This window comes from Sander vitreus, chromosome 14 (assembly GCF_031162955.1).
Source record: "Sander vitreus isolate 19-12246 chromosome 14, sanVit1, whole genome shotgun sequence".
NCBI lineage: Eukaryota > Metazoa > Chordata > Actinopteri > Perciformes > Percidae > Sander > Sander vitreus.
The window spans coordinates 17,848,376-17,871,374 of NC_135868.1; the positions used below are offsets into that span (position 1 = coordinate 17,848,376).

The 22,999-nt window shown below is 40.0% G+C and overlaps 2 protein-coding genes across 5 annotated transcripts in view; both read left to right on the forward strand.

The window, feature by feature from the left end:
• Positions 1 to 6,453: 6,453 nt before the first annotated feature.
• Positions 6,454 to 17,398, forward strand: hepacam2 (HEPACAM family member 2). Of its 2 annotated transcripts, none has more exons than XM_078267862.1 (9): positions 6,454 to 6,618; positions 10,321 to 10,680; positions 10,768 to 11,055; positions 12,670 to 12,969; positions 14,132 to 14,257; positions 14,587 to 14,608; positions 14,707 to 14,762; positions 16,301 to 16,374; positions 16,485 to 17,398. In XM_078267862.1, the coding sequence occupies exons 1-9, from the start codon at positions 6,561 to 6,563 to the stop codon at positions 16,593 to 16,595; spliced, it is 1,395 nt and encodes a 464-aa protein (XP_078123988.1). In that variant the 5' UTR covers positions 6,454 to 6,560; the 3' UTR covers positions 16,596 to 17,398. The 2 variants fall into 2 exon arrangements, with proteins under 2 accessions (XP_078123988.1, XP_078123990.1); XM_078267864.1 differs by having other exon boundaries at positions 6,456 to 6,618; positions 14,707 to 14,741.
• A 2,492-nt stretch (positions 17,399 to 19,890) lies between these two features.
• vps50 (VPS50 EARP/GARPII complex subunit) overlaps positions 19,891 to 22,999 on the forward strand; it is a 118,862-nt gene continuing 115,753 nt past the window's right edge. For all 3 annotated transcript variants that reach the window (XM_078267279.1, XM_078267280.1, XM_078267281.1), the window contains exons 1-2: positions 19,891 to 20,040; positions 20,586 to 20,654. In XM_078267279.1, coding sequence (XP_078123405.1) covers positions 20,008 to 20,040; positions 20,586 to 20,654 — 102 coding nt within the window. In that variant the 5' untranslated portion in view covers positions 19,891 to 20,007. The remainder of the gene's footprint in view (positions 20,041 to 20,585; positions 20,655 to 22,999) is intronic.

Sequence of the window (22,999 nt, forward strand, 5' to 3'; positions counted from 1 at the left end):
TTGTTTATTAAGGATCCCCATTAGTCAGCACCATAGTGAAGACTATTCTTCCTAGGGGTCCAAGTGAGTATTTTCTCATTCGATTGGGGTGCTTTGCTGTGGGGAAGTGAAACAGAGGTTTTTTTGTTTGTTTTTTAAATATGTAGCTTGAGCCAGCAACAAGTTAGATAAGTTTAGCTAAGAAAGCGGCTCTTACACGCACCTCTAAAGCTCACTAATTAACATGCTATCTAATTTCTTTAATCTGTAAAAACTCAGCACAAATATCAAAATGTGTGTTTGGAGCTGTGGTGGTTTGGTTTAAGACTATAGTGACGTAGGCCTATTTCAGTGGGAATACAGGTATTACAACACATGTGTACAATGTACACAAACATACAATGAAGGCTGTCTTACAAAACTTTCTCTTCATGAATTTAAAAGAATTTCCATTTTCCAACCAACAGGCGATTGACCTATAATGTCGTTTAGGTATAAGAATGCATTGTTTACCTCAGACCTCTTGCTGATTACATCACCACTGTGGATGGTTATGGGTATCACATTTAAATACGTTCAAACAAAGGAATGCCTCCATTTACATATGATACTTGGTGTGTGATAAGCCCCACCTGCTGTTACTACCCCTATCAATACATCTCTCTTTTTTGACAAGAACTATGTTATCTCATACTTAATGCACCAGTGGGAAATATTTTACCGTGACACCTCCAGGGAGGAAGAGACCATCAGATGTTGGGCATCGCAGGGGAGATGCAGGATGCAGCATTACCTTAAATATTTTTGATAAATGACAGAGTCCTGTACACACACACACACACACACACACACACACACACACACACACACACACACACACACACACACACACACAGACATGCAGACATACACATGAGCAGCCACAAGCTAGTTTGTGTCGAGTGACGATAAACATCAGCACACCTTCCATGACAGGAGAGATGTCAAGGAGGTGGTCTGTGTTGGAGCCAAAGGTGTGTGTGTGTGTGTGTGTGTGTGTGTGTGTGTGTGTGTGTGTGTGTGTGTGTGTGTGTGTGTGTGTGTGTATGTATGTGCGTATTGGGGGCCTGGTGTTTTGACTCCTACCTCCCATGGCAATTCCAAAATACAAAACTGTGTTTTTAGGAAACGAAAAGTATTGGTGCTTGTGTCTGACATTATTTCGCAGAATGTCACCTTTTCCTCTCAGGTTGCTTGAGGCTGTTACTAAGCCAGTGAGGCTGGTCAAATAAGGTTAATATATACCCTTTTACCTTTAATTGGTGCAAGTCGTAGTGTTCTCTTCCCTTATCCTGCCCTTTACGACTGTGTGAAGCAAAGACGACAAGCACAGACCTGAGCAAAGGGAGTACTGCCTTTCAGCCTAGGATTGCGGTCTGCCTTAACAGCCAACGGTTTACTGCTGGAGAACATAGAGGTGGCTGTGTCCATTCGACTCTGTATGCATGCGCGTGCACCCACCCACAAAAACAGGGAAGGAGAAAAATAGATACTAGACTTAAACAGACATGACTAGGTTAAATGTCTCTGCAGTACAAAGTGTATATTTACTAAACCAGAGAAATGAAAGTTCACAGTTCCATTGCAGTAATGACTTTTTAATTAATTCCCCAGCAGCGTTTCCTCCAACACACACACGCACACACACACACACACACACACACACACACACACACACACACACGCACACACACACACACACACACACACACACACACACACACACACACACACAAGAATATTTGATTTGTAATCACACCAAGGAACTCTAGACTGGAGAACAGGAAGCAAGATAATATGTCTGTGTGTGCATGGGTGTTAACTATATAAACATAACTGTTAAGGAAAGTTTTTTTTTTTATCAACGCTACACCTGCCATTGACAGATACCAAAGCCCATGTGCTGCAGTGAATGTACACTTTATGTTATGAATTATTTGAGTAAGGAATTTAAATGTGCTCGATCATATTCATGCATTGTTTTTTAAATTATGTAAAAAAACGATTCCTTAACTAAGCAATGACTGTTTGGGGAAAAAGTGCACACAGACTAGGTAAGAATGCAGCTATGTTCCTATAGATTTACTCTGAGCTCTGTGCTGTGTTGAGTGTGTTAGGTTTTGAGCACACAAAGTTTTTGACTGGAAGCAGAAGAGGATCTGGGTTGCAGGCAGCAGGATTTGACATCGGCTTATTTCCTGTCATTGACTGCAGGTCACATGGCGAGTGCGTGGGCGCGAGATAGTGGAATGCATTAAAGGGGTGAGGCCCTTGCCACCAAACACACAGTCTCACACACACACACACACACACACACACACACACACACACACACACACACACACACACACAAATACACACACATGTTTTGACTGATGTTGAAAGTTCAGGGTGGAGAAAGATTCACATTGACTCGACACACGCACCCTGGTTCAAACACTCGGTTCATGGAGTCAAGGTGCCATTTAGGCAACAGCAGTCAGATCCAGAGAGAGATAGAAGGGTCCAACGGTTCAGCAGTAAAAAGTACTGTTCACATGCGAAACATGAGGTAAAAACATGCGCCTGCATCCACCCACACAAATGCGCACACACACACACACACACACACACACACACACACACACACACACACACACACACACACACACACACACACACACTGCGCAGGGTGTATGTCCAACATTGTTTCCCACTGTTATAAATCTTTGTGTGTGAATGAAACTTTGTCATCCAATCAAATCACTCATAGGCCGTGCCGACATCCCTGCCCCTTTTCTTTGCTCCCTCACTGATCCACTTTAACCCCACTCTCTAATGTTCTTTTCCAGCTATAGGCTAACATTTCTACATATGAAGGCTATAAGCATTTCAAGTTGTCATCCAAGGCGTGACATCCTCTTATCAACAACCTCAAAGGCACAACTGCATGTGACCGCTTCTCGTTTTAGTCGCACAATGGCATGAGATTGTTCTTTAACATAACTTGAACTGTTATATATAGATGACTGTCACAGATGCGTCCTGCACTTCCACTCCTTCACTGACAAAATCGAGGGACCTGACGCAGCTACAGTTATATTTGATTTCACATTTCAGTGGATTAGAACAAAAATGTGCATGGGAGCCCAAAATATATCACAGTAGGCCGCTGACACCCTATGTGGCCCCACTGTAACGACTGCTCCAGACACACACATGCACATGCACACACGTGGGCCAATAGTGTGGCCTTGATGTTGGCTGGTGTGCTGTGTCTGCTCTGAGTGTCTGCAGCTGGAGGCCAAGGCTGCTAGAGAAGAGGTGGAATGAAAGAGGAGAAGAGGAAGGATCAAAAAGAGAAGAAGATATTGGAGTAGAGGAGAAGACAAATACAGGGGTTGAGGAGGAGTGAAAATGATCAACAGGAGCAAAGGCAAGGTGAAAAGGAGTGAAGAGGAGTTTAGGTTGGAATAAATCATCAGTAGGAAAAGTATTTAGTGCTACAAGAATAAGGAGAACAAGATAAAATGATGAGGATGAGGTCTCGCAAGAGGCGGCGGGAGGCAAACAGTCCAGAGGGGGAGAGTTGTGGTGAAGTGTGTCAACAGTCAAAGACATGGGCTGGGAGGCTGAAAATGGAAAATGTGACACATTTTAGCATAGCAAGAGGGCCCCCATTTGAGGTTGTGTGTGTGGGTGTGTCACTCAGCTGCTGTGTCATGGTTTTTGTAGGACGGTCCAAAAAGGCCACACCAGGCCATTCAATATGTAACATAACTCACTGGATGTACAGTGCCAGGCCAGACCAGATTAATAAAATATGTCAGATAGCTCCTGTTGATCGTTTGATACGTAATAATGTAAGAGGAAGAGTATTGACGGGGACAGGGTTCAGGGATTGCAAAATCTCACTGAGCAGACATGTGAAACCTTCTGTCATCCTGTCACAACTGAACATCCAAACTGCTGTCAAGGACATTTGTGTATGAAATATTAGCTATCGGTATCATCTTGACCCCATTAAATATTTTCTTAGCTCAAGGGTGGATCTACCTTTCTACCTCATCACTCACCACAGTGGTTGTCATGTCAAAAGGTCACAGTGTAAGCCATAACTTCCTAACCCAGCCATTAGCTAAGCTATGTTTGTCTATCTCAATATGTTGATCCATTTTGAATAAAAAAAACACAACATTTCTCATGATGTGCTGTAATGCTGTTGTCATTAGTCAGTGCTCTTATCTGGAGCGACTCATGTTGAAGGGATGTTAAATTCTCAATCCAAACAACTACTGGGAAGGGAATCATATGGTGCTGTAAAAACCATGTATCTTCAAACTTTGTGTTTTCAGCAGCAGTTTTTGACTTTGTGACAATGTAGCTATCAGATAATACAATGTCTTTTTTTAAATGGTTTATTTAGTTTAAGAAGTGAGATAATTTCCTAACCCACAAATTAACGCTTTATCCATCAGTTTATGTACAAAACAAATCCCTAAGTCCCTAAATGTTAACCGAAGCATTGAGAACATTGTAAGTGTACAGACAGTTTATTAAAAATACAGATTATAAAGTCACATTCTTGTATACAGGCGGCCGCCATCTTGGGAGCTACTGTCTTTCTAAACTTTTTTTTTAATAAACTGTCTGTACACTTACAATGTTCTCAATGCTTCGGTATCATTTAGGGACCCTCATTATGCTACCATTGAAGTGTGGTGATATTTTGAGCCTTTTTAGTGGTATAATAAGCAATTTGTTTTTACTTTCCCTGTTCCCCGAATACTAGCGTTGAAGCTAATCAGCGGTCCGCGCTAGCTTGTTTCAAGCTACAAACACATTCGATTAGCATGAAAACATGTCCCAGAGAGCGATCGAGTGGGTACACATCCGTTATTAACCCCTAGGTTCGTTTTGCGACGGAATTGTCCTTTAAAGCTGAGACAAACTCATCAAAACTGTTGAAACTCATAGACATTATGCAACCTGGGACACAGGGATTGTTAATAAACATAGCTTTGATTTCAAGGGTCACAAGTCAAAAAGGTTAATCATGATTAACAAGTACAAACTAACCCTTTAACCTACTGTAACGTCCGGCTGTATAGCTCAGTTTTTTTTTTTAACCATTGGCAGACTTATAGATAATGCACTGACCCCATCTAAAGGTGAAAAGGAAACTTGCAGGTTCTGTGCAGAGAGCCTGCCGCATAAAGTGAAGGTACAAAAATACTATGAGTCTTAATATTAACTTTAAACTTTACAGATTTTCTATTCACTTTTCTTTAAAACATTTAACAGATAATTTGGAAATGTTGAGACCAAAATGTGTTTACCACAACATAAATAGACTCCCCTTCAATTTTGCTGTGTATCATGTGTTCTGGCTAACAAATACTGTATTGATACAAAACCTCAGTTTTATCAGGTTTCTCAGTAAATGGGCATCCCATCGAGTACTTGACAGCGGAGAAAATAATCAGTGTATTTAATGGTGCCATCACCAAACTGGGCACTCATTTACACAACCTACAATGGCCTAATTCATTCCCTGTGCAGTTCAGGCCCAAGTTTCACCACATCCTTTCAGAGCATGACCATGCAGAAAAAAACTGTGCTAAACAAGTCACTGAGGCGACATAGTGAGTGTCTAAGTGTTAAACATGTGACTATGTTGTGTCTGTTGTTTACAATTTGAGACAAACCTTTGACTGGGTGTGATTTCACTAATGGCCAGCACTGATTATAACAGGAAATCATTTGAAAATGAAATTGTATACAGACTTTTTTTTGCAGTGATACAACGACAGGTTTCCCTCTGCTTTTCTGTCATGAAATAATGTTTCCTTCACAATGTCTCCCAGAGGGCTGAAAATGATTTAAAAATGACGTCATTATATGTCTCTCTGGTCTCGATGAATCTGTAACTTAAAGGCATTTTGAAAGGTCATTAAGGCATATGTCAGTGTCAGAACAACATGTCCCTGTATGTTTACCCCAATATCAGTATCTCTGTCTTTTTGTCCTCTAATTTCTAGACTACAAAACCATTACTGACGAGAAGCTGATTGCTGACCGCTGATGGTTCTGTAACTTAACCAAACCGAGAGACGTTAGTGGTCAAAAGCTCTCTGTCTGCCTGCCTTTTCTTTGTTTTACAGCCTGAGGTGACTGAAGCAGCAGACAGCTGGTGTATTATAATGTAAAGACTCACCAGAGTGAACCCCTCAGCCTTAGGGCATCTGAGTGTGTGTGTGTGTGTGTGTGTGTGTGTGTGTGTGTGTGTGCGTGTGTGTGTGTGTGTGAGGACCATGCTGTGCTGTCTCTCTGCCAGGTGGACCTCTTCTTCCTCCTGGTGTCACACATGGGAGGGGCCTAGCTGCATGTAGTCTAAAGCTAGCTCCTCTTATTTCCCTGGCAAATGTTGTCACCACAACCAGTCACATTTATCTCCTCCTCTTCCTTCTCCACCTCTTTCTCTTCCACTCCTCTCCTCCTTCCTACATCCCTCACTCCCTGCCTGCCTGCCCGTCAGAAATATCCCTAGAGGATAAGATGCCATGGAGGCCACAGGAAGAACAGCGCTTTATGTCTGCTCTGCTCTCTTCATCCTAACAGGTGAGCATTCAGGGATGTTTTGCTTGAGTTGTCAGTGTTGCGTAGGTGCAGCCATAGCAGTTACTGTGGTTGCTGTGTTTGCTTGGTTGGCAGGGTAAAACTGAGGCTGAGTTGGGGAAGTTTTTCTTTTGTGGTGCACAGTAACAAAATGTTCACTTGTGAAATCCTTTATTTATTGAAAGGGTTCAAGTCAGAGATGCAGTAATGAAACTGGGTTGGAAAATTAAAAGCAGTGAAGTGAATTCAAGGACAATAACTATATATTTTTGTATTTTAAAAAGTTAAACTGCAGTCTAATATTGTAACATTTCGGGCAAAACTATACATTGGTCAATAAGTTCTTTACACTGAAGTATCCTATTCTTTTTCAGCCTTTTTCAATGTAAGTTTGAGTCTTTAAAGCGTTCCTTTTAGAGTCTCTTGTATCTTGGTTTGTTTTGCATGTTCTTTCCATAGTCATTGCCGTGTGACTTTACAGGATTAGCTTTTCTACTGTTGCTATATAGTAAGTAAATACATATGGAGCTTGTCAGTGGAAAGAAGAAGTGACCTAGGCCACAGCTCAGTGACTCAGTGATAACAGACGACCCACGTCCCTCACATGACCAGATAAATCTAACAGAAATTTTTCAGTTAAAACATGGACTCTCACCTGCTTCATCGTCAACCCTCTTTGAGGGGAACTATGTCTTATCTGAAAGAGGAGAGAAGATGGTGGCGTTTGGACATGCACTGGGAGACTTTATTTAGTATCCAAACAACTTGGATGTGTGTGTGTGTGTGTGGGTGACAAGAGGCAGGTGCGTGTGGGTCTCCACACAATAGTTTGAGTGTGTGTGTGTGTGTGTGTGTGTGTGTGTGTGTGTGTGTGTGTCCACTAAATAAAGATATCCTCTTTCCTCAAAAGCCATTGTCACTGTAATCTTGTCGGTAACACCACAACAATATCTGTGTTGTATGGGGACAACAGTGAAGGAGCGGGCTCAGCACACTCCTCATTTTGCCTTTTCGCCGGATCACAGCTGGTGTAAAAACAGGCACACTCCTGCTACTGACAACACACACACACACACACACACACACACAGAATCTGGTCTGCAGCCTGTAAGAGTGGATTGTGTCAATTGGGTATCTGCATTATTTAGGACATGACACCAGACACACAGTTAATCTATTGTGATAAGGAACATGGGTCATCAGGGACCTGGCTGACACCAGCTGGATGTCCCCAAGGAGGAAGTGTGAATTGGCCAGAGGGGTGGGTGAGAAAAAAATGAAGAGAAAATTGCTTTAGAAGGAGAGAATGAAACTCACTTTTCTGAGGTTCCCATTTTCATTCAGGATTTTATTGCATGAGACATAACATACATACAGTAAGTGGTGTGAAATCATATAGATAATTATTTTTTCAACCTCATCCAAAAACGAAGAAGTGAGACAAAGGGACACAAGTTAGAGAAAAGTGAGAGGTTTGTAGTGTGTTTATTTCGCAGTAACTGTCTACTCACATGCTGCCGCTTAACTCAACCTGGCATCCAAACACATTCCCTCACTTTTTGACTTCAAACTGTCAAGAAAATACCCAGAAAGTGAAGATGTTAAAAAAATCTTCTCAAATGAACCCATCAGGTCGTAGATCTGATATGATATTTCTGTAATGATTGATCTCAGGGATGTAATATAGAAAAAATGGTAATTTTAACTGTACAACATACTGAGTAAGCACTTTTATCGTTATATATATATATATATATATATATATAAGATCAAAACTTCCAGTTGAACTGACAATAGGTGCTGAAAAACAACCACAACTCCTACTCTCTGTGTTTTTATTCCAAGTTGTTTTTTAGCTGGTTACCAGCGAATAAACCACCATGGCAACAAGCTGGTGCTTTAACAGACCGCAAGGTGCAATAGATCAACGGTTTGTTACTTCAGACAGCCCAAGTGCTTGGTTTGCGAGTTGGTATCAAAGAGACAGGCCTCGTCCTTGTGTGACAACAATGACACTCAGTATTGAGCTGGGTAAATATTAACTCACTACAGTTTCAGGACCTGGGCAATTTGAATACTAGGATATACATTATGAGATTAGATGGACACAACAAAACTGGATTCATCTTTAAATGAAAATGGCCCTGTTTTGCTTTCATATTTTCACCATCACTCCATCTAATCAATAGCACAATATGATTATCAATGTTTTTCCAATGTCGATATACTGTAATTTACAATATAGCAAATATATGCAAAATCCGTTTTAGTTTGCAGCTAATTTTCTAGCTAAGTTTTAACTACAAATTATTTCAAGTTGTTCATTTGGAGTACACCATTTTGTAAAACAATGCCAAAATATAATCATATCATAACAGCAATGCAAGTCATTAAATTATCATAATTGTATTATTGTCATGCCCTAATAATTAATGCCATAATGCAGCATTGATATGTGCCATATATGTTTCAATATATATTAAATAGGTTTTTTATCTGTGTTATGGTTGCTATCATACGGTATGTACAAAAGGATGTCTAAGTCTTACGTATTTTCCATTGTTGGTGAAGTGGCATACTTGACTAAACCATACTTGTATTAGTAAACAGTATCTGTATACCCAACATACAGTAGATATTTATATTTTTGTTGGGTATACACTTACTGTACTGTAGGATTGTATTGTCTTATCTTATTAAAGCTGCATTAATCAATATTTTTAAGACAGAATAACTATGTGTAATGTGAAAGGGATCTCTTGTAGTGACAAGCCAGCAGAGCATTACCATTGTATAGAGAGTTTTAGCTTATCTTTCAGCTCATTGTTTTGGTTTTACTTCCAAGAACTGTTTTGGTTCACTATCACTACTCTCATCTGCATCATTTCCGGACACAGCAGGCAGCTTTTTCTGTGGAAAAAAAACTGGCTGTATGCTACCTGCTCAGCAACAAATGGCAGAGACAAAGCTAGCGACTAGCTGGTGAATTTAGCAGCTGAAAAGCCAGATATTTCTCTCAGGAATTGGTGGAGACTTAAACAGAGCTAAAAGGAGAGGGAATATTGGAACTGGATTTTTTCCAGTGGCAAGAAACACAACTACAAATGGGCAATAGGCAACTGTTTGCTAACACATTAGCCATACCAATTTTATAAATATGTCAATGTTGTGTTTACAGCTTGTTGCGCTGCAAAAAGTAAATTATTGCAGGCTGAAATGACAGATAGCTTTTCATCACATTTCATAATCCTTCTCAATAACTACAAGAGGACATGCTGGATTAACACATTTTATCAAATAATTTCCACTGCCACTGAAAATGCACATGGGTCACCCTACCTGAATGCTAACCCCAAATAATTATTTAGTTTGGGTTTAATGAGAAACACTGAATACATGTTGACAAGAACATTGACATGAACATTTTCACATTTAAATAGCTATGGGATATTGGTAACCTAAATTGTGGCATCAATCTCCAAACCTTTTTTAAATTACAGGGGAAAACGGACACTTAGGGAACGGAAACACTCAGTAACTTACTGACAGTCTATAGACATGGAAGCACCGCGTGCGTACAACCCTAAAATGACCTAATTATTCTAAATCATGATCAACAAGTTACCCTACAGCGATCGTGCAGTAACTCTTTTTGTTTCCCTTCTTCTCCTCCTCTTCCTTTTCCTGCCAACTTCACCAACTCAGAAGTCAGCTCTGAGTTAATCCACATACCTTCATCTGTCCATCATGGTATTGAAGGGAAGTCAATGCTCCTGTCTGTTGAGACTCGCTTCCCACTGGATGACGTTGAGCTCCAGGGAACTTGGTCCTACACCAGGCCAAGCGGCAGCAGAACCACATTGGTGACGTTTACCAAAGAAACCTCAATCCCTGACATGATGTATCGCAACCACCTGCTCTTTAGAGAACCCAATGTGTCTTTGCTAATCCTGAAATTAAACCAGGACAATGAAGGGGATTACTACTTGAAACTCAACATAGCGTTTCACAACAAGACAGGACTGGTTATAAAGGAGGAGAGAACTGTGCATGTAACAGTGGATGGTGAGTGTTTTCCTATCACATGTCATAATGACCAGATGTATGTCATCTATGGATTCAGCTCTGAATTCTTTGTTCCCCCCCCCTCAGTCCCTGTGTCCACTCCTGTCATTGAGAAGAGGCCATCATATGCAGTTGTTGAGGACAAGGCAAACGTAACCTGGACTTGTTCTGTCGAAAGAGGAACAAGAGTTGTGTTCCACTGGCTAAGGGACAATGTCGCACTTGGCCCCAGTGACAGATACCACTTCTCCCAAGACAACTCTACATTGTTAATCAATCCTGTGAGAAAAGACGACAAGGGAACTTACCACTGTGTGGCCAGCAACGCTGTCAGCCAGGGTCAGCACAGCAGGGCCGTGGAACTCAATGTCTATTGTGAGTAGATATATCTGATTCTTCTTTTACTTCGCTGTCCCTGCACCAAGACCACCTGCAACTGCACATCTAGTATCCAATTAGTTCCCATAGAATTCCAATGTGGCTCATTTCCTGTGAGAATGTAATCTTCAGTGTTTTGTAATACAAAGGACATAAAAGTCTCATAGCCAGCTGCTTCTCAAGCTCAGAAAGTCTGGCATAATAAAATGCTTCTGACTTTCATCAATTATTTTATGTGAAAGTAGCTACTATTAACACCAGAAATGATAATTTACAGCAAATAGAAGTCTATAATGCTCGGCTAATATTACAGGGACTGGAATCAGATTTTGTTTTACCTCCCTGGTGCCAAAATCTCCAACATGGCAGGTGCGATCTTCATTTTACAAGCTGTTGTTAACTTGTAAAATTAGGCAGGATAAACCTAAATGAACCAAACAGAGAAATACTATAAAGACAACCATGCAGACAAAATAAGTCTAAAAATTGTAGGTGCCATTTCTTACACATATAAATCTTTTTAATTTGACACACACTGGAACCAGATCTATTAACACTACAGGGTCAGAATAGCCTGTGCAGTTTAATTTTCAATTATTTTGTACAGTGTATTTTGTGTTTTTCTCCAAAAACATTTGACTGTACGGTGTGTTTGTCACGTTACTGTACTAATATCAAAAATACATCTATTTTAGTTTATGCGCTCTCTTTGCACTGTATTAGGTCATATAAATGTCTGTTAGATCAGACTACTTTCTGACAACTGAAAACATTGACTGTGACTGTTACGGGTATTTGCATGGGAGCAGACTAATGTCACAGAGCTCCTCTGGTCTTCCATAAAGTGTGTAGATACACTGATGAACTGGCCAGGTTTTGTGAGTCTGAGGGTGTACCCAAGAACATATGTATAATCATTCAATGAATTCATTTGAATATGTTTTGATTTGAACAAAACTGATGTTTCTGTATTGACGCAAAGGATATACAGTCATGTGAACAAATTAGGACACCCTAAGTTGACTAAAAAGAGGAATAAAAAAATCATCTTTAGGAAATTGATCTTAATGCCTTAATTAAACAAATGAGGAAAAATCCAATCTTTAAGGACACCAATTTTCTTTGTGAAGGAATAATATAGAACTACAATGTCTGGATTGCCACTAAGGCTACTTGTGTTATGTCACGCAGTGAAGTCTATCGTAACAGACTATTAAAACAAATATCTTACTTAACTACATGGCTTAAACATGCCGTAGGAAGACACTACTGTTGTTAGCATGAAACAAATCTGCTCATATTAATTACAATCTCATTTGCCAAAAGTGTACCAAATTATATTAACACATACTTAAACTACTACTAAAACATTTCTGGAAAGTATTTCTGTATGTTGTTATAACATCTCCACTGGAGCTGTTTGGTTGGTTAAGTGACTTGTTTAAGGGCAAGACTGTTTAGACTGTGGATCCAACCTATGACCTTGTAATCAGAATATTTTGGCTGCTGCTGCCCCATGATGCATTAACAAGAGACACTTCATAACCATTCTGTATAATAAGCGCCATATCAGAAGCAAACATGTTCCCTGACCCACCCTTGCCCCTGCAGATGGCCCCTACAACCTGGAGGTGAACTCAGGCCAGGGCCTGCGAACAGGAGAAGTGTTCACTATCAACCCTGGAGAGCTGGTCTTCTTTGAATGCCAGGCTGACTCCAACCCACCCAACAGCTACGTCTGGATCGCTAAGAGCCGCAACGCCACCCAGGTCATCACTGAGGGCCCGCGGCTGGAGGTGCTCTCCTATAGACTGGCCCAGGCTGAAGAGTACCTGTGCCGTGCCTTCAACAATGTGACCCAAAAGCAGGACGAGGCCCAGTTCACACTGGTGGTGGCCAGCTTAGGAACAGGTGGGTAGAGGGTGGAACATGGCAAGAAAGAGCGGAGCGTGGGTAGATTTTGGGAATCCTCTGAGATAAACACTCGGTAAACAGCGTGTCATGCCAAAAGCAGAAGAGGTTTATGAGCTATGAGAGATATGTCTTGACAATGACAACCACCATGGCCAGATTTGGGAACATGTAGGTATTAAAATACGGGGCAGTGTGTGCACAACAGGTAAAAAGTGAAACCAGGTTATACCATGAAATTTACATGGTTATTATGAAACTGTTGCTAGGTTCCAGTGCCTGCAGCCTGTATTAAAGTTCAGTGGCTGGGAAAGTAAACAGTGGATAACAGCTGTTGTATTTGTTGACTAAGTTTTATAGCATGTGGAGTTTCTGTGTGCCGAATGTGACATTGATATGTTGTCTAGGTGATACTGAGAAAGGCTTGCTGATGGATACTGCTGATACTGGCTATGATTTGTAATGTGTTTATTGAGTCAACAGAAGTCATGACAGAATCCATTTTTTATTGACATCAAAATCTCTTACGGACATTACCAAAGAATCCTCGCATGACTAACCTTTTAATAAGACTACCCACGCTAGCTGCTGTATGAGGCTGGATTTAAGCACACTGGTGCTTTAAACTAAATGCTAACATGAGCAGGCTAACATACCATGGTGACAATGCTAACATGCTAACAGGTCGTATTTTAGTTAAGCCTAGTAGCATGCTAACATATGCTAATTATTATTTGCTAATCTACAGCAGAGGCGGATGGGAATGTCATTAGTTTTGCAGGTATTCGGTCATTAAACAAAGTATTGGGCAAATCCAAATTGACCTGATGATGGAGCTAGAAGAAAAGTTATCACCAAAGTTATTCAAACATATCTTCTAGGGTAGAGACCTTGAATATAAGAACATCAATCCATCTGAAAGTCAAAATTTTTCACATAAAAATTCAACTTCATGGAGGTGCTAGAGGGAAGGTCAGGGAGACACCAAAGCCAATACGATTCATCCTCTGGGGACCATGAATGTGTGTACAGAATTTCATGGAAATCCAACTAACCTAATAGTTGTTGAGTTGTTACAGTCTGGACCCAAGTTGCCATCCCAAGAGCCAGTTTGGCTAACAATAAGGGTTAATATTATTGTCCCTCCTGTATTTGTTTACAGGGAAAGAGAAGCACACCCAGGAGGGCAGCTCTGTTTCCCCTCTGGCAGCCATTACTGTCTGCTCATTGTTCTTCATTGGCTTTATACTGCTGTTCTTCCTCAGGAGAACCTGCCATCCTAAGAGAGGTAAGATAATGTCTTATCCTGCTGCTTTGACAGAGGTGTTTTTCTAGCAGCAGTTCTTGTTAATAATGTGAGATCATCCCTCACAGTTAGTCCTGCAATCTGTTTAACATGTTCCATGTTTGAAATCTGAAGTTGAACGCTGAGATACATAAGATAACACCAACGGCTTGCTGCACTGAGATCTTACACATTGAGGTTAATCAAATATGTAAAGCGCTTGCAAATGTCAGTGAAACTGAAGCTAACCAGGGCAAAGTGTCTACTGCATTTGCGTGAACTTGTCATTTCTGTATTTATAAATAATTATTTCAATCTGTCTCTTTTAACAGTGCTTATGAGCATTTACAACAGGTAAGAGCCTTGTATATGAAATGAATACAGACATGAACAATAGTATTTTTAGTAGTGTACATGCTTCAACTAACAGTGTTATTTGCCTGTTTTGGTAGACCCCTTTCAGAGGAGAAACGACCACATCGTTCAGGTAAGCTACTGCTTGTTAAAGGTGATCTATTATGCTTTTCCGTATTTTCTGTCATATGATCTATAATGTTACAATGTCGGATTTTTATGTTAAACATGTCCAAAGCTTCAAATAATGAGGTAAAACGTATTTCAGAGAAAACCCTGTGAGCAAATTTCCCAATGTTTTGAACACTCCACTTTCAATGTTGTTTTCTACTCTCGGCTTTGTGTCACGTCACACAGAGCTGGGTTTCTATGATTGGTCATCTGCTCCAGGCAGGCTACTAAAGCGTTTTTTTTAGGCTAACGTTACTGCAGTGTTTATTGTCACAAGTACTGTAGCTACATGCTAACACTAGAGAAGCTGTAATCTTGGCTACCAATGTTGTTCATGTCTCCCCAATTGTAATATAATGGTCATATTACTGCTGGAACATGTCCTGTTGTGTCGTATATGGTTAAAAAGCCTTTATCTGCAATTTTTAAAGGTAGAAAGTGCTGCTCTATTCCATTACAATCTAACGTTAGCCTACTGTTAAGTAGCTGCATGCTAACGTCAGATAGCGATAATCTTAGCAGCCGATGTTGCTCACATTACTGCTGGAACATGTCCAGTTGTGTAGTATTTGGTATTTTGGTATTTTGTCATGGTACAAAGTCCTGCTATATACTTACAGTCAGTCAGTCTCCAGCTGCAACGAGTAAAGGCGCTGACACACCAACCTGATTATCGGACTCGAGTCTGTTCGGTGTGTTCCGTGCCGTCGTCAGTTGGAGGAGCCGTCGGCGTTCATTTTGGCCGATTTGACTTGTTGAATCGGCCAGTGGGCAGTCAGACTCAATGACCAATCTGACTGGTGGAGTGCCTATATCCCTAACCCCCTTGACTAGCGAATCAGTGCACGAGAAAACCGGAGCTGACAACGCCAGTATCTTCTTATTACTAGACATCGTATTTTCTTCCGTTCAGCGAGAAATGACAACAATATATTACAATCTTCTTGACTACTATCAACACTGATGAAAACAATGACTGATGACAGCGTGCTCTCTGTTTACTAGGTCTGGAGAGATGTTCCGTCATTTCCGGTTTTAATTTTTTGGGAGACAATAGAGATTGGCGCTGCCTGCTATTATGAAGACGTATTATGTAATTTTGCTTGGGCCAACCCCCATGCTGAGTACAACAACAGTGGAGATTCCAAGAAACTGAGATGCGGAAACACGCTGGCCAATCAGAGCAGACTGGGCTTTTATGGGAGGGGGGCTTGAAGAGACAGGCGCTCCAACAGACAAGTATAAATCTAAAAAAACAGTATATAATAGGTCACCTTTCACAGATGTTTCTACCTGCTTGTCAAGCCCCCCCCCCCCCACCCGCCCTCAAATATAGAGTACAGTTTGTCCACATCATATTTATATGAATTTAAAGCAGAAAAGTAAACAAGGTCAGGATATCTCATTGAGTCCAGCTGAAAAGCTTTTATGGTGTCATTACATTCATTATGTTACTGTAAAGTTTGACTCAAAATAGGTACTGAATGCACTGGTCTGATATATAAGCCTGTCTATCAACAGGTCATGAAGATGCAACAGAAGACTTTGGCATCTACGAGTTTGTCTCCATACCTGGGAAGATGGAATCTGCACAGGTATTTACCATGTTGTATATTGACATGGATTCAGTGATGAAGCAGCTTTTTTGTCTATTGTTGAAAAGTTGCTTGTGGTTTTTAAATGTTCCTATGCAACTGTCCTGCAGGCATCGTGCAGATCCCTGTCTCGCCTCGAGTCAGTTCAGGATATGCACACCACCATCTACGATGTGATCAGACATGTTCCTGAAACCCCAAGTCACAGTTTGCTTAAGTAATAAGCTGGAGAGTTGAGATGGAACTCACAGTGATTTCACTTGAAGACTCCTATGTAGCTTTATTCTCTGTTATCAAAGCCTTGAACACAGTTTTTTTCGGGCCTATTTTTTTTGCACAAGGGAGGATGGAAACTTGTGTGAGTACACAACCTGATCGTGCACTGTTACTGTCCAGAGTTTAGGACAGATGTTAAATGACCTTTTCTGACATTTGTGAGATGAAAGTGTAAGTATGCCTTGAAATTTGTTTTTTATGTGAAAGTATAACTGTATTTGAAACTGGTTTGCCTTTGTCGTTCAAAACTTAAGATCACTTCAGGTCATATTACACCAAGTAAGTTAGATAATATTATGAGGTACCGACAAGGTACCCAAACTATTCAAAGCATATGTATAATTTTGAATACTAAGGTTTTATTTGCCATTTCACTAATATGCTTCTAATTTAACAGTCCTGCCAATGAGAGTCTGTTTTGCAAGACAAGTATTATAATGAATGCATTTCTTGTATGAAATATTTTTAGTTTAATTGTAAATATTGTACATGGATTATACTCCAGATTCTTTATAAATATTATTCTATTTCTATGTTTTGCTCCAATCTATTTATAGAAACACTTAACCCCATTTTCACAAATGTAGCATTTTCCCCCTGCTCAACATGGATATAATGAAATGCTGAATAGAAACAATACATGGGAATAATGATTCATAAATTATTGTTACTATATTATAAAAAATGATTGTACAGTTTGCATTCACATGTTTGTTTTGTACTTTATTAAAGATATAACTGTTTACTATTCTGCTTCCTTAATTTTAGCCATTTCTTCATTTATATTTGCACTTCTTTGTCTTTTTCATTTTTGTCAGGGCTTGAAATGAACATTTTCTTAATCACAGATCCTTAGAAAAATAAATAAATAGCTGAAGCCAGCAAAGATGTCTGCTGCCTCACAGTAAGTCTTTGTCCAATGTCTTGGCTGTGATCTCTCCCCTCACAAGTGTTTGAGTTGTATTTGTTGTGTCCAAATTGCTGCAGAGTGCTCGCTTCTCTCAGCTTTGTTGCATTGGTATGCTGTGTACCTGGCTGGATATGAAGACAGGCAGCAACAGACGGATGGTTCAGCATGTGGCAGAGTGCCCTCCACCTGCTCCTGCTGACAACTTGTCACGAGTAGATGAAAATGTGTGTGCTTTCTTTTCTGCGTGTGTGTATGTAAAAGAGAGTTAATACATACCAGACACAAAAGTGTTTTGTTTAAAAAATAGAGGTCAGAATTGTTTCTGTTATTTTTCCACCTTGGATGTACCATTAAAAGGCAGCAGTCTGCTTTCTGCTAGATTCAGCTTTTTGTGTTTTGTTGTCCCCATTGTGTCACTTCTGTGGTGAGTGCTTCCATTGAAATTCATGTCAAATGCTGTAACACAAAACATACCCAAATTACAATCTAGTATTGAAACTTTTAAAACTCCTAAAACTATACATTTGAATTGATTTGGCACCCATGTGGTTTGTTTCTAGAGAAAACTGGTGACTTTGAATGATACATATTACACAAATATGTTACTTTATAACATTGCCAATATATGCTAACAAGACAAATAATTGCACTTGTATATTTTTTAGCTTGTTCCCTTGATAATAAATTGTCAAGACCTGAACCTCATACTGAGTCATAAAGTGCTGCTTATCATGATGCTCCCCTGCAAAACAACAAGCAGTTTATTGAATCTCTAATTATAGCTGATGAACTGACCGACTAAGTGTGCAGTGTCTTTGTGGTGGCATCTCCGGGTAGGGGTTGCCATCTGTTCCGTCTCAGTGTATGCTTTAAGGGAGGCTCCTCACTGTGGATGACTGCCTAACAAACAACAGTGGAATAAATTCACCTAAGGAGAGTTACCTCACCTTCATTTGACTGGGAAATAGCCTGAGGCATCATTAAACAGGAACTAGAGCTCACAGTGCCTGCTGTCTGCTGCATGCTGCCTGCTTTTAAGCAAGTGCTGCTCGAAATAACACCCAGGGGGCAATTACAAAACAGGCTGAATGGGTCTGCATGTGTCATTTTTTGTAATTATTCTGAACAGTTTACAATGCAGAGCTGGGTCTAAATGACTTGGCAGAGATGGAGCTACATGGCACTGAGTTGCGGATGGCATGACATGATGACATTATCACAGAAGGAAAAGTGGTTTGCTAAATAATGCAGCCACACCAAAAATTGTGTTATATATTAAAGTTATATATTGGTAACCTTAACCTGTTTGAGACTAAATTATATGTACTTGATTACAGTATAAACAACAAAGTGTCTCATAGCATACAGAAGATACAGACAGCTGTGAAACAAGTACTCATATCCTTAACTTATAGAATAAGCTACTCCATTAAAAGTACTGCATTAAAAAAAAAGTACAAAAACTGATTATGCAGAACAATGGCCATTGTCAGTGTGATATTATTACATCCAATAAATAATACCATTGGGTTATTTTTATTGATGCACTAACATTTCAGCAAAATTTTAATGTTGTAGCAGGTTTAAGAAAAGCAAATTTGATTTACTTTATACTGTTGGGAAGTTGAATCTATAACCATGTATCATATTTTATAAGATGATCATATGTTTTCAACATTGTTCTGTAAGAACAGTAACTGACTAAATTAACTTAGTTACTTTCCAATACTGGCTATGAATATAGAAAAGTGTATACAGCTATGTAATGAGGTCAATTAAGGTAACTTCAGTATAACCTGTGGAAAAAATTAGGCCTTTTTCACAGCTGACATTTTGACAAGCACAGGTGATGCTGATAACATTAACGATCTGATCTATTCAAGTGAAGCCAATCCGTGCAGTGTGACAGGGGTCTCAGCACCCACCATACCATAACCCACATAATTCATTTTGTTGTTTACACTTGTGCTTTTCCTTCTGCGACATGTCAAAAGGCCTCACTTGATACCTACAGGTGACTGATAGAACAGATAAGTAGAGTAACATTTTGCAGGGCAAAATAAACATTACTGTCTTATATTCTATTTTATTTCTATTTTGAGATGTGAAATTACTACCATCAAGTGGTGTAAGACAGCAATACAGATATCATAATGTTAATGCTTTACACCACTTTTGAATATAATCTTATTCCTTTGTACAGAACAAATTATATTTTAAATTAAATCCAAATATTTTACACAGGGGAGTCTGATAGTAGGTCACAAGCACGCCACATCATTAAAAACTACATTTCCCAGCATGCTTTGGAATTTACCGGTTCCGTACCAGTCACGTGACGGTTAACTATGGCTTCCTTCTCGTAGTGATGGAGGCGCATCGTTGACAACAAAACAAAACTGTAACTTTATTCATTTATTTGTCCACTAATACAAGTTGGATTTACGATGCAGAAAATCAAGTCTCTTATGGCCCGACAGGTGAGCAAAGCAGGTCTAACACAAACCGAGCTGCTAGCCGTTTGTTTCTACAGCTGCAGGTAGCTAGCAGGACAGCTAGCTAGCTAGCTAGCTAAGCTAACTGGCTAATTTGACAGCTCGTTCGTTTGGCTCATTAAAGGGCACATTCAACCCGAGTAACAGCAGCTTATTTAACGACTGCATCACGAACTATTTACCCCACGTGAAGAAAACACACGTGTAGTGTGGCAGTTATACCCGCGGCCCGTTGTGAGAGTTTACCTTAAGACCATCACAACAACAGGGCACAACAGTGAACACTGGGCGGTTAGGGAAGCTCTCAGCTTTCACTGCAATAATGTTAGTCATTGGTTCACCAGTATACAACAAAGCATATCGCTTTCAGAAATCTGCCCGTCGGTTCCACTTTTTGCTGCATGCAGTAGTGTGCTGATGAATAGCAAACTGTGTGACAACGGGAGCAGTAACTTACACCTGTAAAAACCGTTAAGCTTAATTGACTTTTTGGGGCTTTTGAAATCTAACAGTTGCTCTTATTTTGACAGGGCCTGAAAAGTCCACAGGAAAGCATGGCAGACCTCAGTCCTGTAGAGAACCTGAGAATCCCGAGCAAGGTAAATTTCATGACAAGGCTGAAGCTGCAGCTCTCAGTTTTCTTGTTGTGATGCATTGGGGCGGCATGTTACAGCTAATGACTGTTCAAGTACTTAATAGTAAATAGCTACCTTTCCTATGTTTAACTGTTTTCATTGTGTAGTAAGATCTGAGTAGATGAATGCTTCCTGTAAGACTTTGGTTACTAACTGAAAACAAATGCTGCTGTTCTTTAATTCTTTTAATACACAGTAAACATAATCTGCACATAAAATGTGTAATTGTAAATGTGCTTTTGAACTGTCGTCTTATATACCGTACTTTTGTATATGTGGTAACTATTTTGGGCAACTTGACTGCATATTAGTCGTAGAAACCAAGTCCAATCTAACTCAGATGCAGTTATATCGATACTAGTGATACAAAATGAAATGTGTCAGGATGGTTTAGGATTTAAATCACCAGACTTATTGTATACTGTATGTGTCAGAGCTGTGAGCTTTGCCCACACTATATTATGCTTCCGAAGTGCTTCCTGCAAATGACATCAGTTACATCACATCTACTGAATTTCTAGGCAGTAATGTAAAGAGACTGATGGCTCCCATTTATATCACTTAAGTCATACTTCACGTCAATCTTAACACCAGGAGTGAGAAATATGGTCTGCTGTAATAGTATTTTAGGGTTATTTGAAAATGCAATCAGTCATGCTTAGTCACAGTAAGAATTTGTCATTATCCACTACAAATTCAATTTGCGAGAGCAGACAGAGCGAAGCCACAGAGTGACTCTATACAGTATAGTCACTTACTAGCTTACACCTCAATGCACTGCTAGTTGCTGGCTTTGCTTTGACTTTGCCTTGTAGTGATGACCTTCCATTAATGTGGCTGTGTACAATTTTGAAGGTGACCAACTCCATTTATTCACAGTGCAAGGTGATGTCAGCTAGGTTGATTCAACCAGACGTTTAATTTCTCTCCTTCTAAAGACTTGGCCTTTCAAGGGTTGACATTGTTTTGTTTGTTGTTGTCGTAGTTTGGCCTTGATGTGAGTGGACCTTTTTTTGTGGTGTGCTTTGCTGATGTACCATTTGAGTTTCTGCCCTGGTAGAAACACAGCAAAAGATAACAAGTGCTTTTCTGTCAATTCATCTATGAGAGTTGCGAAAGATGAAGCCGTGCAGTTTTGACCATTTTTTTTCAATCTGTTTTTTTATTTCAAAAGTCCTGTTGTCATGAGAAAAGAAAAAGGCAGAGGAGCGTGTGTTAAACACAGTCTGTCTCCTTTGATCGCATACACAACAATTGGTTTTGTCAAAGCTTGTGCTTGGTGTTGTCACAATATACAGCAAATGCAGGCTCATGATGGATAAAAAAAAGATTTAATGAGTAATATTATTTAATGATCTAATACTTTGAGGTCATTGTTTCATAATAGTGTAGACAATATACAATTGTTACAAACCTGTTATTGCAGGAAAGAGCTGTTTCTTTTCATTGGATGCATTTTGCCCCCCCACCACCACCTGATTGGTATCAGGTGATGATGCCAAACTGGATATGCAGACATCAAACACCCTGGTTTTAGACCTGAAATATTTACCTTTGTTCATGCTGGAATCCCATTATACCTGCTATGTTTAGCTTATGTGATATGAGGCAGCATAGTATAAGTAGAGATTTATGGACGTTGATGATTATATGCACAACCCAGCCTACCTCTCTATCACAGATGAAGTCTCCTGTGTGTACTGCAAACACCTGTCTGCCGTGTGTTCAGCCAAAACACAGGGCTTATTATTTGATGATTATAACGCACTGCCTTTGTGTACTGTGCTGCAGGGCCTTTCAGGGAAATGAAATAGGACACACAAAGGCTTTGTATACACCGAATCCTACGGTCGTCTTTGATTAAAGGTGAATAATCCTCTCAAAATGCCATGGCCACTGCCATTGTGGGCAACACTGCATTACTTAACACACTGCTCTGTGTAGGATAGTGAAACCAAGGTACTTGACTGCGTGCGTGTATTGTTCATTATACTTAATCTGATACTTACTGCTTGGTGCCAGTCGTATCTTTCCAACAATTTTAGCCATGATTCACATCATTAATCATCCTGCAGGCGCCGACAGAAACATCTGGCTCACTGTATTGGGGGAAGTACTGATGTAGGGGATGATAGAGAATTGATTCTGTCAAGTCATTATTTGGACTTGACTTGAAGGGTTGATGGTGTTTGAGTGATATGCAGGGAAAACAAACGCTAGTTAGCCGGGCAGATTTGTGTGTGGAAAGACAAATGGAATACATAGCGCCTTTATCCAAAGCTCCCCTTTGACATACACACTGACTGACA